General features: G+C 35.4%; 1 protein-coding gene across 1 annotated transcript; it reads left to right on the plus strand.

The window, feature by feature from the left end:
• The first annotated feature begins 2,677 nt into the window (after nt 1-2,677).
• On the plus strand, nt 2,678-8,257 carry LOC110875653. Its single transcript, XM_022123853.1, has 10 exons — nt 2,678-2,747; nt 2,843-2,881; nt 2,984-3,003; nt 3,105-3,279; nt 3,381-3,623; nt 3,702-4,140; nt 4,256-5,196; nt 5,291-6,508; nt 6,593-7,939; nt 8,040-8,257. The coding sequence occupies exons 1-10, from the start codon at nt 2,678-2,680 to the stop codon at nt 8,255-8,257; spliced, it is 4,710 nt and encodes a 1,569-aa protein (XP_021979545.1).
• The last annotated feature ends 9,978 nt before the right edge of the window (nt 8,258-18,235 follow it).

Here is an 18,235-nt window from a genome sequence, read left to right on the forward strand (position 1 = left end):
AATTTCATAATTTAGTTCTTTCTTTAAGCACAATTTTATTCCTTTTATGACTAATAGCAATCATTATCTTTGTAATCACTCTAAATCGTTTGACAATCTTAACATGCAATCTAAGAATACTACTGATTTGTTTTGTAAATCGATTTCCCTCTTTTTTCTACATGAAATCTATACTTTGAAGTTCTATTTAACAGATGTTATTATACAAAAAATAGTAACCGATTAATAAAAATAATGATTCCGATCTTACCTTTTCTTCGAAATTAGGCTGCAAGTTTCTTCGTTTCAACTTGATTCTCTTCAAGACAATTACGCTACTTCAAGCCCTAACCGTTCAATCCTTTATGATTTTGATGAAGTGATGTTGTTATGTTTTTAATATTTACATAATTAGATATTTTAATAATTGAAATTAATAAAAAGTAATGATGGTATATCTTTGGGAGTGGTTATTGACGTGATGGTTCTTGAAAAGCAACGGATATGTTAGCTTTTTTAATATTTTTAATTGTTCTATTATTTTAAAATAATAATCATATATATTATCCTTATCTAACACACTAAATGTGAAATAAAAATATTTTCAAAAATTAAACCATTGAGCTATTTGCATGTTCAATATAAAGTTAATTATTTGGTTTCCTTATTAAAAGACTTTGTAAATTTTCAGAATGTTTAATAAAATTCATGCATTAAATTTTCCATTATATTTTAGTCATTCAAATCTTACCAAATATTATTACTTATTACAATTAGCAAGTAATATTTTAAAAAATATATCAAGTTTCTACATTCCAAATATGAAATACATATTAGGTATTTGAAATTTTAATTCAAAATTAAAGATTTCGGTTATTATTCAATAATATTAAAAGAAATACTAAAAATTTTTTCTTTATTTTATTCGTATATCTCATGTAATTTATTTCCTATATTTTCTAATATTTTATAAAATTAAAAAATCTGGTGTACATCATAGATCTCTTATTTCCTAATCTTTTTCAAAGTTATTGAAATTTCTAACCTTATAAATACAACCGGAATAATAATACAACTATTATCTCAAATTGAATTTTCCCTTTTATTTGTAAACAATTATGTTTTCAAACTCTGATGATGTCTCTTCTGGGGTTTTTAACAATGCATCTTTCAGTAGCATTGATGTGTTATGGGAAACAACTAAGGTACGTGTAATTACTTTTCCGTTGAAGTTTTCAATTTTTTGTTTTAACTGTTTTGTTGTATTTTGCAATTTCTTTTAGCCAAAGTCTCTTATCATATTCGGTATAATCAAAAACGTATTTACCGGTTTTGGTTGGCACTACATGACATGTCCAACGTGTTTACATGAGGCTACTATGGACGTTGAGCAATATCTTCCACTTGATGGTTCGTGTGAATTTAAGAAGTATGAAGTTTATCGCTGCTCTAACTATGATTGTTTTGAACACATCATAAAACCTCTGCCGAAATTGAAGATCAAAATTGAAGTTGAGGATGACACTGATTCAACTCATCTTATATTATTTCATGATCAAGCTATAAAGGTTTTGAATAAATCTGCTGATGAATTGGTTAAAGAGAATGAATCGGTATATTTTCAGTTTATAATAGTTTTATTCTATAATAATTTTGTTAACATTTGTAAAATATTAACAGATTGATATTTATCCGACGTTTCCAAAGGAGATTAAGTCTTTGGTTGGGAAGTTGTTTGCGTATAAGATCCAAATTACCCATAAAAATATTGAAAAATTTGATGAAGTTTATGATATCACAGCCATAAGCAGCGATTATTCTATTATTTCCCATGTTAAAAAGAGCATTTTGACTGCAGAGGTGATAATATTGCTTATGAGAAATACATTTTATAAATTGTTAAATATTTAACTAACTAATAAAAAAAATAATTTGTATTTACAGAAGGAGAAGATCGCAAAAGGTAAATGTAATCTGTATGAGCTGTATGACATTGATCCAGCATTTCCGAGTTGTTCTTCAAAGCGCAAGATCGATGAAGAAAAAGATGAGAAAGATTTTGATTGAAGTCTACAGAATTACTGATGAAGAAATCATGTTTTTTTTTAGTCACAAGAATTTAAGATTTTTGGTTTCAATATTTGTTTTATGTATTAGACTCTATTTTAATTTTGATAATTGAAATTCCTGTTTTTTCTTTTATAATCGTTTTATTTATACTTAAGATTTTAAAATTTAAAGTTTTCATAACATAGAATAGTGATATTGAGTATATAGATGGGAACTGTAAACTTAATTTAGAAAGTTTGCAACTAAATGTAACCGATATTCAATTCACTAAATTTAATAGAAAAGCTCAATTATTGCAATATATAAAGAAGACCTTATTTAACCCACTCATTCTGCATTAGAATATTTGTTATTCATAATAGTTAATGAAATTCAAATAGACAAGTTCCCTCTTTCAAATACATTCAGACACACATTTCAATTCTGTATGTTCCAGTGCATGCGTATCTAAATTTCCGAAGGTAATTGTATATGTATTCATCATTACTTACTTACTGTTATGAACAAGACTTAGTTATCACCGATAGCATTTCCTTTACCTATTCTACAAATTTAATATGAACAATTATGTTTTCTAACAAGTTTCTTTTTGTTTTTTTTAATGAAGTTGTGATTAATCACTTATACTATGTCAAAAAGATCAAATCACTCGCGTTCATCTTCAAAGGATCCGAATTCAATACAACAAATATTTAAGAGTAAGTGACATTCTAAGTTATTCAGTTTTGGTTTTGTTAATTACAAATGATTAATATTTTATATTAAATTTCTATTCATCTTTGTGCTTTTGTAGGTCCTGTTATTAGAACTCCTCTTTCAGATATCTCAAATGGTAATTGTTGTTAAATCGAATTGAAACTATAATTTTTACTTTATATGTTTCTAATGCTATTAAATCTAATGTTCCTTACATATTATCTTTTTTATTTTTAAGTTAATTCACCTGCTGAAAGCGTAAGCTTCGAAAAATAATACTTGATAACAAGAGATCAAAGAATTCGTCATCATCAACAAATGTTCTAAACATATTGCCTGAGAACATAAGTTCGTTGCAGTCTTCTAATAATAACAAGAGATCAAAGAAATCTTCATCATCAATAAATGTTCCTATCATATTGTCAGAGAACATAAATTCGTTGCAGTCTACTAATAATACTCACCGGAACATATGCTCCATTGGTCCGCATTCAAGTATAAATGAGACAAGTTCATTAGTTTCAACCATATCAGGTATATCTTCTATCTTCTGTTTATTTTTTCATAGTTTTATATTATATTTCCCTAACCAATATTCTTATACTAAGATTTCTCGAAAAATATGTAACCTTTAGATAAATCCAGCAAATCTACACCGTCAAATGATAATCTTCGATATTCCATTTCTCCTAGCATTAATATTAGTAAGAATCAAGTGGTATTTGGTTCTACGTCTACAATTACAAAGTTGTCTTCTGGTAAACGTAAGCTCGAGCATAAGAAACGTGACACTACTCCTATACCTATGGTCAATTTGGATTCCGATGAAGATGATGTTTTAGTCAGAGTGGAGGACCCTTATAAGGGGGTATCTAAAGGTTTCATTATTTATCATATTTATTTACGTCATATATTCTATTGAAACTGCAATATAACCATTAATCTATATTGAATAGATTATTTGGACCATGGTGACCAAGTTCTTACATGCGAAATTTGTAGTGCAAAGTTATGGGCATCAGAAGGTGGAAAAGGTCGAATAACTATGAATAAGCTGTGTTATAGTATGTGTTGTGGGTATGGTAAAGTTGAGCTACCGCCTTTAAAGGATGCGCATCCGTCTTATCAACTTTTGTTTTCGTCCTCAAATGAAAAAAGCAAGTTTTTCCAGAAGAATATAAGACGATACAACTCTATGTTCTCTTTTACATCTATGGGTGGAAAGGTTGATTCTGCAATTAACAAGGGCAATGCTCCATTTATTTATCGTATCAGTGGACAAAACTATCATTGCATCGGTAGTCTTAAACCTTCAGTTGGAAATCAACCTCAGTTTTGTCAGCTATATATATATGACACTGAAAATGAAATAACAAACAGACAGGCATTATTCGGGTATGATTCAATATAAGCCCAATCTTTTTTTACTTATATATATTCATAGAAAACGATTTTCTAATATTATTATTATGCTATATTAAGTTTATGTTGTTTATTTGTATTTTCTCAGGAAAACAAGCAAACCTTCGTCCTCTAATGATAAAGAGATTGATGTTGAAATGATAAATTATTTGAGGGATTTATTAGATTCAGAAAATATGTTGGTTAAGACATATAGAATGGTCAGAGACCATTTTCACGAATCCCCAGAGGCCAACCTTAAACTTCGTCTTATGTATAAAAGAGAAAAAGATGGCAGAACATATAACTTACCAACCACGTCTGAAGTTGCTGCTTTGGTTGTTGGAGACATAGATAAAGCTATTGACCATCGTGATATTCTTGTCGAGACTCAGTCTGGAATGTTGCAGCGTATTAGCGAATTACATCCATCATATCTTGCTCTGCAATATCCGTTGCTTTTCCCATATGGTGATGATGGATATAGAATTGATATTCCCCATAGAGATTTCATTGCGACACAAAAGAAAATAAAGCCAAAGTGCACGATGAGAGAATTTTTTGCATATAGGATCCAAGATAGAAATTATGGTTTTTCCTTAATTCTTAACGGAAGAAGGTTGTTACAACAGTTTTTGGTTGACACATATACGATGATCGAGAGCGAGAGACTACATTACATTAGAAGACAACAAACAAAACTTCGATCTGAAACATTTGAAAATCTTCAGAAGCATAAAGCTAAAGGTAAACAAACTTTGAAAGACACTGGAAAGCCTGTTATACTACCTTCTTCATTTACGGGTGGTGCAAGATTCATGCAACAAAACTACCTCGATGCAATGGCCTTATGTAAGTCTTTCGGGTACCCAGATTTCTTCATAACTATAACTTGTAATCCTAAGTGGCCAGAAGTAAAACGATTTCTAAACGATTCCACCATCAAAGCTGAGGACAGGCCTGACATACTTTGTCGGTTGTTTAAAATGAAGCTCGACTCAATAATCAAAGATTTGAAGGATTCTAACTACCTCGGTGAGATTAATGCTGGTATGTTAGGTTTTTTTTTTTACTTTTATTAGTTTTGAGTAAAATTTGCAATTACTTTTATAAAATAACAAATTTGTTTTTTTTTTGTATTTAGTTGTTTATACGGTAGAATTCCAGAAGCGTGGTCTTCCTCATGCACATATATGCTTATTTATGAATGTGGATCACAAACTTCCTACTGTAGATCACATAGATCCATTTATATCGGCTGAGATTCCTGATAAAAATCAAGATCCCGAACTTTATTCTTTGGTAAGTGATTATATGATTCACGGTCCATGTGGAAATGCTAATTTGAAGTGTCCTTGCATGGTTGATAAAAGATGTTCAAAAAATTTTCCAAAGAAATTTTCATCACATACAACTGTTGATTCAAATGGTTTCCCTGTATACCGAAGACGAGATTCTGGCCACACAGTTATAAAATCGGGTGTTAGATTGGACAACAGAAGCGTTGTTCCATATAACAAAAGGCTTCTAAAAAGATATCAAGCACACATCAATGTGGAATGGTGTAATCAATCTGGTTCAGTTAAATATTTGTTCAAGTATATTAATAAAGGCCCTGATATGGCTACTGCTGTTGTTTCTGGTGTTTCAAATCCAAGCATTAAGGATAAGCCAAGGGATGAGATCAAGGAATATTATGATTGTAGATATATTTCAGCATGTGAGGCATCATGGAGAATATTCTCAAACGAGGTTCATTATAGGTATCCTGCAGTTATGAGGCTTCCCTTTCATATGCTGGGTCAACAGAATGTTGTTTATGGTGCGGATGACGATATTGATAATGTTTTAACCAAGCCTTCAGTTGCTTCTTCAATATTTCTTGAATGGATGAAATTAAACGAGTCAAATGAAAAGGCTAGAAAGTTAACTTATGTTGAGTTTCCATCAAAATTTGTTTGGAAACTTCAAGATAGATGTTGGCAGGTACGTAAGACGTACCAAACTGTTGGTCGTATACATTCTGTGTCTCCTGCGTTAGGCGAACCTTATTTTTTGAGGATACTTCTGAATAAAGTTAGAGGGCCCAGATCCTTCGAGGAAATACGTACTATTAATGGTCAGTTATTCCCGACTTTTAGAGATGCTTGCTACGCAATGGGGCTGTTAGATGATGACAATGAGTACGTTGAGGCCATTAAAGAAGCAAGTTTCGAAGGACATGCTGGGTATCTCCGAGCGTTATTTGCTACATTGCTGTTGTCAAATACACTTTCACGTCCAGAGTTTGTGTGGGAGAACACTTGGAAATACTTAGCAGATGATATTTTATACAGACGTCAAAAAGAAACAAATATTTCAGGTTCTCAGCTTTCTTTTTATTTTACATTCGAATTATCTGTTTCATCAGTAATGCCAAACATTGTTTTTTTTTTTTAAATTTTAGGTTTGGTGCTTCCTGAACATCAAGTTAAAAACCTCACTTTGTTGGAAATTGAAAAATATTTACTTTCGAATGGTTCGTCGTTACGAGGTTTTAACACGATGCCTTTTCCTGATGATGATTCGTTACGTGATGCTACTAATCGTTTAATCAATGAAGAGCTATCACATGACATAGATGAAGTACAAAGTGAGTTTAATAAGTTGCATCAATGTCTGACAGATGAACAACGAGCTGTTTTTGACGAAATAATGGAAGCAGTTGCAAGCCGTAAAGGAGGGTTATTTTTTGTGTATGGGTACGGTGGAACTGGAAAAACTTTCTTATTGAAGACTTTGGCTTCTGCAGTTCGATGTAGAGGTGAGATAGTTTTAAATGTTGCTTCAAGTGGTATTGCTTCATTATTACTTTCTCGTGGAAGGACAGCCCATTCTCGGTTCCATATCCCAATTAATCTCACTGAAGATTCCATGTGTCATATTAAGCCAAATAGTGATATTGCCAATTTATTAAAGGAAACTCAATTGATCATATGGGACGAAGCACCGATGGTCCATAAACATGCATTTGAAGCTTTAGATAGGACTATGTCTGACGTGTTTACTGATGGTAGGAGTATTCGATCTGATGTTCCGTTTGGAGGGAAAGTTCTTGTATTCGGCGGTGACTTTAGACAAATCCTACCAGTTATTCCTAATGGTACTAGACAACAAATAGTTTGTGCCTCTTTAAGCTCTTCGTATATATGGTCAAAGTTCAAACTGTTAAGGTTGACTAAAAACATGCGCCTAACAATTGGAGCTGATAGTTCTGATATGGAATCTATTAGGGATTTTGCGAAATGGCTGCTTGATATTGGGGAAGGTAAGTTGGGAGATGATAACGATGGTGAAGCAATTATTGAGATACCTGATGATCTATTAATCACCGATAGTTCTGATCCAATACAAAGCTTAATTGACTTCGTCTACCCTTCAATTTTGGAACAATTTCGGAATCCTGGTTTTTTTTCTGAACGAGCAATTTTAGCACCAAAAAATGAAGTAGTTCATGAAATTAACGATCGATTGCTTTCGTTATTTCCAGGTGATGCTAAAGAGTATTTGAGTTCCGATAGCATATGTCAAACTGAACAAATGCTTGATTCATTTCAAGAAGGTTTATACTCAACAGAAAATTTGAATGCTCTTAAGATTTCTGGGTTGCCTAATCATAGATTGGTTCTTAAAGTTGGTGTTCCTGTTATGCTTCTTCGCAACATCGATCAACAGAAAGGTTTATGTAACGGTACAAGGCTAAAAATTACTTTTTTAGGTAAACGAGTAATAGAAGCTGAAGTGATATCTGGCGGTAATATCGGCACAAGAGTTTTCATTCCAAGGCTCAATATGATTCCGTCTGACAAAAAAAATACCATTTGAATTTCAAAGAAGACAATTTCCTCTATCAGATTGTTTTGCCATGACAATTAACAAGAGTCAAGGTCAATCCTTATCAAAAGTTGGTCTTTATTTGAAAGATCCGGTGTTCACTCATGGTCAGTTGTATGTGGCATTATCAAGGGTCAAGACCAGAGAAGGAGTTAAAATATTGATATTCGATGCTGATGGAAAACCAACAAATAAGACGTCCAATGTGGTCTATAAAGAAGTCTTTGGTAGCTTATAATGTAAACTGTTGGTTTTTGATTTCATATATCATGTCACTTATTTTTTTTTATCATTTTATTTATGTGTGTATTGATTTTAAATAATAAGTGACATGTATAACTTTCTCGAGCCCGGGAAGCATTCCCGGGTGATAACCTAGTTATCAATAAACGAGTTTTGATTCAATACGTTCTTTGGTGTCCAATTCTAATAAATTGGTATCAGAGCTCTAAGGAGTTCGATCCACGATCAAGACTGTTGATCTTGGAGTCCGGCAAGAAGAGATCAATCAGCGAAGGTCAGTGATTGAAGTATCTTGCGACGGGTCTGACGATCATAGAAGGCGGCGGCAGACGAGACTTGACGCACAAGACTGTGAAGAACTTGATCCGGTTTTGTGATCGGAACGAAGAATAAGCAAAGGCTGTGCAAGGTCGAATCGAACAAAGAAAAGGCTGGGTTTCTTTGAACAGGTGGTTCGTGTCCCAGAAACTGTGATCGCTTTTAAGGAAAAAGGTTGCAGAATTTTTGTTCTTTTGAGAAAGATAAACAATCAACTGCGGCTTAATTATTGGTCTTGAAGCAAAGAAAGAAACAACAGAAGCATTAATAGTTTTTCTCAAACCTACGAATAAAAGGTCAACATAAGGTATTATTTTTAGTTGTAATTAAAAGGAAACAACAAGAAAGGCAGAATTTTATTATTGAAGCATTGGAATAATAAAAAGGCAACAAGAGTTTTTCTTTTTGATAAAGGATTAAAAAACAATAGAGGGGTTTGTTATTTTCTTTAGAAGCGACTAAAAAGAAAAAAACAATAGAAGTATTTGTTTTTTTTTCATTCTTAAACCGGTGATTAAAAAAAAGGATCAAGGTTTTGTTCGAGGGAATCGATTTTGAGTTTAGAAAATTGATTCAAGTCCTAGCACTCCACAAACCTACAGTAGAAGAAACTGAAGGATGGGTGATAATGTGAACCGGGTACCTCCAACGAAGGAACCGATGCCTAGTCTTCCATGTCCAATGCTTACGGATACAAACTACAACGTTTGGGCTATGAAAATGAAGGTAATCTTCAAGGTTTACAAGGTATGGGATGTGATTGACCCAGGAACGACCATCGATACTCACAAAGATTCTATAGTAATCGCTTTGCTATTCCAAGGGTTACCCGAAGAGCTAGTGTTGCAGATTCGGAACAATGATTCAGCAAAAGAGATGTGGGAAGCGGTGAAATCTTGCAATAAAGGTGCTGAATGTGTGAAAAAAGCAAGACTTCAAACCTTAATGTCGGAATTTGAGGGTTTGAAGATGAAGGAACCAAGTACGATCGCTGAGTTCGCAGGAAAGATTTCAGGGATTGCTTCTAGATCTGCTTCTCTTGGAACAGTGATTAAAGAAGAGAAACTGGTTAAAAGGTTTCTACATGGTTTGCCGAAAAGGGTTATTCACATGGTTGCCTCTCTTGAGCAATCCATTGACCTTAAGACAGTTGGATTTGATGATGTCGTAGGCCGTCTTATAGCCTATGAGGAACGCGTCAACCTTGAAGATAAGGAGCAACCGGTTAGAAGTGATCAGTTACTGTTGACTTATGAGGAGTGGGAAGCTAGAAAAAAGGAAGGGTACGATAGAGGCAAAGGAACGGCCGAGTCTAGTCAAAGAGGTCGGGGTCGCGGTCGAGGAAAAATCGGGGGTCAAGATAAAGACAAGGAACCGGATCAAAAACCAAAGAAGGACCGTTCTAAGATAAGGTGCTTTCGATGTGATGAATTAGGGTATTTTTCTTCGGATTGTCCTACATGTAAAAAGGACGAGGACGAGGAAAACAATCTTATTCAAAGGGTTGAACCAGTTCTTTACTTGCAAACACACGTTGAAGAGGCTAATGATGTGTTTCTAGACGAGGAAAGGATTATTCCAAGGATGTACGCTTCGAGCCCAAGTGAACTCAATACATGGTTTCTTGATGTAACACCCCGAAAACAGATCTGGAAATTAAACTACGTTAGTACTAAAAGACGAGTAAATTGCCGTTGGGGGTAAAGAAACCCGGTGAATATTATGATTTTTAAATAAATAAGCCTAATATTAAATAAAAGCTGAACGAAAGCTTGTGGGAAAGTAAAGTTTATCAAAACCCAAGTCAACGGGACTCAAAATAAACTAAGTCGTAGATTTCCCGAACCCACTAATTTAACTAGGAATGTTTAACCTAGTTAATAAGCGGGAATATTGTTAGAAATAAGTAGGTTGTGTCCTACTTAATAACTAATCAAACAAGAGGGGCCAGATTCGGATAAATGGAAAGTTTAATTATAAAATAAAATTAAAAATACAAAACACACACAAGGTGTGTTCTGTACGTCGGCCAGAAGGTTCTCCAAGAACCAAAACCCTAGTTTCACAAAATCAACCAAATTGAAGGCCAAATCGGGCTCGAATCAAAGGCATGAATACATACAAATGATCACCAAGTCAAGGGGATCAAGAGGTATGTAAAATTGTGTTGTTACATGAAGCTGTAAAAAATTGAATGAACATTACTATATGCGATTTTGGTGTAAATCGTAGAAATTAGAACTGAATTAGTGATGTATACATGTTTAGTAACAAAACCCTAAGTGAAATCATGCATAACATGATAGGAATTGAATGATTGAATGAATTCTCACACTAGGCTAAGTGGGTATTAGTCATAAGATGGATTTGATGATATGATTATGATTAGAATCATCATGCATGTTAAGTAATCATGAAATACTTAAACAATTTGCAAGTTTAAGTATTTGATTATAAGTGATGGTGGTTGAATTTTGATGTTAATCTTGGTAAAAATGACTAGTTATGAACTAGTTAGCAAATGTGTAGAATTATGCCCATTAGGTGTTTGTTAAAATGCCTAAATGAGAAGTAAAGTGCTGAAATTCAAGTGAAACGCGTAATTGGCAAGCTTGACTAATTACATGAGATATGGGATAAAACGGGTTCTAATCATAATGTTGATTTGCCTTAATCGTGCATATTATATGAATAACGGTAGTTAACTTTTAGAAAGTTAAACTAACCAATCATGAAGTCGAATTGTAGATTCGACATAAAAATTTGTAAGATGGAATAGTCATAGCTAATAATGACTAAACTAACCGTCTTACGAATTATGATGATAGTTTAACTCTTGACAAGCTAGATGAAGGCTTGGGAGGAAGCGGGTCAAATGGAGCAAGTACGAAAAGAAAACGTTGCTTGGATGCAAGGTAAGTATAGCTTACACTAGTCATATATTTTAGAATGTTCTTTTGTCGTATGAATTACGAATAAGACAAATGGAAATTTGAGACATGGTGTTCCGGCGTGTAATTATACGGAACAAGATAACCAATAAGGGTGAAATTATAATTTGGTCACTTGTTGACAATAATTGTTGGTTTTGAAAGATACGTATTTCGTAAGCCTTAATAGGCCAAAAAGTATTAAGAGGCGATTTATAATTAAAACGACCGTACGGTGTACACCGGAGCGAGTCGTGTAGACGGTAGACGAGACGACAATAAGCTTCATCTCGCCAATATAATCGGTCATTTAGACCAAACGGATCAAAAAGTGAAAATTATCACTTTTTGACAATATCGACTAATGCTTTGTTGAGTTGTATAATTACAGAAATAATTATCGAGTGGATATTTACATCGCTATTACTTAGCGGCTATTGAGGCAAGGTATTAAATGGGTCAATATAATGATCCGAGCCAGGTACGCATAATAGGATAACTCTCATTTAAACGTAAGGTTTAATGAGAGTTAATCGAAGTCTAAAATAGATTTTTGGTTACTTAAATAGGTAAACCGAATGTTACAAACGATGGTCATTACGTTTGAAAGGCCTATTGACCTTTCAAATAAAATCATAGTTGAAAAGGGGGCTTATGGGTCAAACATGTTACAGTAATCTCTTATCGTTAATGAAGGGCCAAGATGGACCAAAACGCCCTTACAAGTTAAACTTAGCAAACAACCCTTAAAGGTTGCTTGGAAACGAGTTTTATGATTAGTTAGATACTTAGAATAAGTATAGAAGCTGAAAGAAGTAATACATTAGTCAAATGGCACTATTTGAGTTTTGCCGTAAAATAATGATTCGATAGGTAAAAATTTGGTTTTCATAGATCACCACATTATATCCACCATAAATACAGTTGTGGTGGGAGATTATAGGATAAGAAATGTTGTGAAGGAATGCTAGAAGCAATAGAAGTGATTTTAGGATCGAAAGTGCTTAAATACCGTAACGGGTCAAAACAATCCTTGAAGTATAAACGGGTTTAAGATCATACCTAAACTTGTGAATTAAACCTAATATGATAGACAATATTGAAATTATAAGGTTCATGTGAAATCGGGATCAAACAATCATGTTGTTTGATAAAATCACGAACGGGTCAAAATTCGGTAAAAAGGGGTAATAAGCCGAAGACTTGAAAGTCTTAAATTTTGTTAATCCGGATGTTGGATTTTAACTCCACATGATGGGGGTTCAAATTACAATCACACATGGGAAGAAACGGTGGGTCAAACGGATAAGCGTATTGAAAGATACGAAAGTTTTCGTGTCAAATAACGGCAAAAATGGAAAGGTGGAATGCAGGGGCCACCGTAACTTACGGTGCCACCGTAACTTACGGTGGAGCTAAAACTTTTACGGTAGAACACCCCTGATTTACGGTGGGGGAGTTTGACATTCAGGGGTCACCGTAACTTACGGTGACCACCGTAAGTTACGGTGGAGGCCAGAATTCAATTGTTTGTTTGTGGATCAAGATAACAATGTTGCATTTTTCCTAATTTCCTTATTACATTGGTTATTTAATTATCAAAACTGACTTTTAAGTTGGTTTTGATCACAGGTGAATGTCGTTAGTCCCTGATGAAGATCAAGCATCGAGCAAGAACCGAACACACGTTAAACGAAGCTTTCGCAATGTTGTTTCGTCGTTATTCTATAACGGAAAATTAAAGTCACATTATGTTGTATCACTTTAAATTGTAAAAGTTTTTAGCAAGCCCGTATTTTCAGTATAATTGTAACTATAATTACATGGTTTTGAGATTTAATTATACGATAAACGTTAGATAATAACAAGGGTGTTACACTTGACAACGGGGCGAGTAACCACATGACGGGTAAAAAAGAGTGGTTCACTAATCTCGATCACAACATCAAGGGAAAAGTGAAGTTTGGAGACGGGTCATGTTGGAAGGAAAATATGGGGAACAAAGGGTGTTGCGTGATGTTTACTATATTCCAGCACTTGAAAGTAATATAATAAGCATTGGTCAGTTGGACGAGAGAGGATACAAGATCGCAATCCAAGATGGTATACTTTGGATGTTTGAGCAAGACGAAACTTTGTTAATGAAGGTACCTCGTTCACCTAATCGCATTTACAAGATTAATCTTGAGGTTGTATCTCCAGTTTACATACAGAGTTACAGACTAAAGATGACAAGGCTGAAAATAGCAACCAACCAGTCTCTATTGTGACAGAAGTTAGCGGCCAAACAGATCAGCCAGCAACAGGAATTAGCGACCAATCTGGGCAGTCAGCGACACAGCAGACATATTGTCACACCCCAACCGATGGCGGAATCATCGGGGCATGGCACTGAGCGAAACAGATTGTCCAGAAGTTTCCGCAACAACTATCATTACCATTTAGTTTAAATAACACGTCTCATACCGTATCCCAAATAGTAAAACAAATTATTACAGATAACAACCAGTCAAATATTCTGTTCCGACAACTCAAATTTAAATGTAAATAATAAAATAGTTTGTTTGCTTCTAAGGACCCCTATCTTGACCATGACAGACAACTATTTGTTGGGGGGGCTCTAGAGCTTTATTTTAGCCTCGCTTTCCTAGCAAGCAAACATCTTAAACACCTGTTACATACGTTAAAATAAAGTCAATACATAGAATGTAAAGGTGAGCATACAAGTTTGATAATAGCATATAGAGTTCGAAATGGTTTACGCTTAACCAGCACGTACACAGAGGAAAACGAAGCATGTTAATTATCGACATGGATCCATCGATACCAATGACTGTGGGTTGACTGCCCGAGGCAGTTCGCAATACATGATTACCACCGTAATCCATGCAAGTAATTGTCCTTAACAACCCCCGTGTGAACGGGTGCTGAGTCTAAACTATAGTACTACGTCGTTAAGGCAGGTAGACAGCATTCCACGTGTAAACATAACAACAAGCATTCATTTAGTCACGTATTACATGCGAATCGGTTAGCATTCAAATAATTGAGTAGTGTGATCGATTGTGATTTAGATAAGTAATGTATGTAACAACCAAAAGTGCTAAAGCAAAAAGGGTTCGAGTATACTCACAGCGATTGATTGATGGATTGAAGGGAGCGCTTGAGAGTAGGGTTAGCCTGAATAGTTCGATAGCATAACGATAAGTACACGTAAAATGGAAACAAGTGATGATGGGTCGAACAGCCTGGTTGATCGAACAGCAGGTTCGATCGAACGGGTTGTTCGTTCGGTTAGACAGTCCGTTCGGACAGCCTGTTCGATCGGCCGGTAGGCTCGATCGGTTAGACTGTTCGAGTGGATTGTTTCTTCCTTTGAGTAGGATGTGTTTGTGTATGATGGCTTGTCCTTTTGAGGTTTTCGTTGTAGTATTTGAGAACATTGAAGTGTTTCTACCTTTCAGGTCGATCGGTCGAACGGGCTGTTGGATCGGCCGGCTTAACCGATCGGTTAGACACTTCAGTAGCAAGTCCTCAGTAGGGTGTCACCTGATCGGACAGCATGTGGCACTCCAATACTTCGAACGAGTTGAAAATCGATTAAGGGTTGAAGCATAGTATCTCATGATCCGAAGAGTAATGTTGCCAAACAGTCGTTCGATCGAACATCACTTCGTTCAATACTATACTTCATGAAATTGTCAAAATGTGGGGCCATATGCTAGTCGATCGGCTGGCCTGGTCGATCGGCTGACCTGTCCGATCGGTTGGGCTGTTCGTTCGAACAGCCTGTCCGATCGGTCAGCATCTTGACCTGGTCGGCATGTTCGTCTAACACTTGGCTGTTCTGATTGCTTGACGTTATATTGAGGTATTTTGACAACGAGCTGAACCATGAAACCTTCGTTCTTACTTGTTTCCCCGGCTCGGACAGGAATCACCCAAGTCCGGCCGGTGAACTATTCGAAACGGTAGTTCAACGTTTAACCCGAAATCGGTGAACCTCGTAGATAGAATCCGAATCTTGAACCACCCAACTATTAGAATGATTAGTGAGTTGGCTCAAGCTCCGTTTCTACCGGTCTGAAGGCATTGAGTGTAAAAGAGTTGAAAGAAAGTTGGAAATCCTTCTTTCAATCCTTCACACCATGTAAATGTTTAGATCTGTGATAGATCTTAGTTTGTTTATGTGGAAATCGGCTAGATCCAAGTGATTCTTGGTGGAATGAGGCCAAAACATGATGTTCTTGAAGAACACCATGATGACATCATCCTAGAATGCTTATATCTTGATGATTTCACGGTTAGAAATCAAGATTTGAAAGATAGAAAGGTGTAGGAGTGTGTATTGATCAAGAAAGTACAAGATTTAGGATGAAAACTTACCAAAATCGGAAGAAATCTGAGAAAAGAAGGGGAGCACGAGCTGGTCGGTCAGAGAGTTTCCAAAAGTGGAAAGAATGACAATGACAGGCCTATTTATAGGCTTCCAAAAGGGGAAAGTGCTGGCCGATCAGCCAGGCATCCCGATCGGACAGCCTGCTCGATCGGACAGTCCGTCCGATCGGCTGGGCTGTTCGATCGGCTGACAGCCTGATCGATCCACAGCCTGGTTCGAACGTTCGATGCGATGATTTCTGATATTTCGATTTCGATTGAAGACGATACGAGTACGAAAGAGTTTCCTATTCAAATTACTTTTAGTCCCAACCACTATATCTACATACAAGCATCTATATTTCACACTATCTTACACTACCATTCATCATGATTCGATTTCGATTGAGTTCGATTGAGTTTCGAGTTTCGATTCGATTTGATTCAATTGATCACCACACAATACATAAAGTAAACATGCACAAGTAACACATAAGGCACACACACACGTATAATAACAATCAAAATTCGCGTAATTCGAGCTCCGAGTTCGATGATGATTTGATTAGCTTGATCATTGATTGATTAACTTTATCGCATTGTTACTTCCTACTATTCACAGTCGTAAATCGTTTCACGACGATTAAACATGCAATTACTTCGATTTCTCTGATTAACAACACTTACTCCACATAATACAAATAAAACATAGAATAGACTAATTACAGTCAAAGAAGTCAAAGTTGACTTGGACTTTGACTTTGACTTTGACATTCGAAAACACGGGGTGTTACACATATAGCAACCAGACTGACCAGTTAGTGACAGAATATGGCCAGTCAACGACAGAATCTGATCAGCTAGTGACAGCTTTTAGCGACGCATCTGCGACAGATCAGTTTTTCAGCACTTTAATACTTACCATGGATGCTCGGTTTATCAAATGAAGAGACAAGTTTGAAAGTCGAGAACTTATTGCAAGAGCAAGTTAAAGTGGAACGTATTAGCGGGGATTTGCAACGGACTGACGTCCTCACAAAAGCCGTGCCACGACTAAAGATTATCAAGATGAGATATCTTCCCGGTATTGCAAGATTGGGGGGGGGGGGGTGATTGTTAGACTAATCTTGCATATTATGCGTAAGTTCGGGTTAAAAGTGACCGACTTACAAAGTTCTGGTAAAAAGTGACCGGGATATAAACTTGGGTTTTTTTTTTTGAGATAGTTTTTTTAATCCTAGTTTGAGTCAAATAGGTTTACTTGTCAAACAAATTATTAGGCTTATAAATAGAAGGATTTATTTGTAACCCTAATTGTACCAATTATTAATAAACGAGTTTTGATTCAATACGTTCTTTGGTATCCAATTCTAACATCTTCTAGTCCTACTTTCTGGTCCACTAAATGCATTTGTAAGAGCAAGATAAATAATAAATGTAAGATATCTGAATCTTATTTTTTCTGTTTAAAAAAAAAAAGATATCTGAATCTTTTGAAACAAAGCAACAACTTGATGTAAGAAATACAATTATAAATCCAGACTAAGGGTGAACGGGGCGTTCTCGGGGAGTGCCATCGGTGAGCCATTTCCCCGATCGGGAACACCGCCGCCATCAACGCGGGGTCCCGAATCGGTGAGGGAGAACGGTGGTGGTTCAACGAGAGCGGTGAGGGAGAAAGGTGGTGGGCCCCATATTTCCAGCCAATCACAGCTTTTCTTTCTTTTTTTTTTTTTTTTTTTTAAAAAAAAACCAATTCACCTAATAGGGGAGTGGCGCCATCAAATGGGGGTGTTAGGGGAGTTTAAGAGGGGAGTTGACGTGGCACACGGGGATTGGTTTGGCGTAAGAGAGGGCACTCACCTATTAGGTGTGCACCCCCTTCACCCTAATCAATACACTAACTTGAGATATTGCAATTTTGCAAACAAAGTAGAAACTAGACTAGACATCATGAGAATCTGTGTATGATTTCTTGCAAATATTAGGAACATTTTAAGTAAAACCCTTTTTATTAATGATCTTTTTGATGAATGAAGTCATGTACTTTTTAATGATTGAATTGATATACATGAACTATATAAACACTATTAAAAGCAACAAGTGCGGTACTCTTTTTTCTTGTTATGTTTATGTTAAATTGCAATAACAAGAGAATGTTCCTAAACAATGTTACAAATGTTCGGAATATAATCGTAACTGTATACATTCTGTTAGGATTCGCTTCTCTTATCCGCCAAGATCCTTGGGTAAGTGTTCCAGAAGCAAACAAGATTTAAGTTGAAGCGACATCAAATGTTTCAACATACAAATGCTACCTGGAACATGCTTAATCTCTTTCATCGAAA

Source organism: Helianthus annuus, chromosome 9 (genome assembly GCF_002127325.2).
Source record: "Helianthus annuus cultivar XRQ/B chromosome 9, HanXRQr2.0-SUNRISE, whole genome shotgun sequence".
Classification (NCBI taxonomy): domain Eukaryota; kingdom Viridiplantae; phylum Streptophyta; class Magnoliopsida; order Asterales; family Asteraceae; genus Helianthus; species Helianthus annuus.

Bases quoted from the DNA above. Each gene is read 5' to 3' on its own strand.
- LOC110875653 (XM_022123853.1), top strand. From the start codon at position 2,678: ATGTCAAAAAGATCAAATCACTCGCGTTCATCTTCAAAGGATCCGAAT. The intron at 3,004-3,104 runs GTAAGCTTCGAA...AGTTCGTTGCAG, and splicing joins TTAATTCACCTGCTGAAAGC to TCTTCTAATAATAACAAGAG. The intron at 6,509-6,592 runs GTTCTCAGCTTT...TTTAAATTTTAG, and splicing joins AAAAGAAACAAATATTTCAG to GTTTGGTGCTTCCTGAACAT.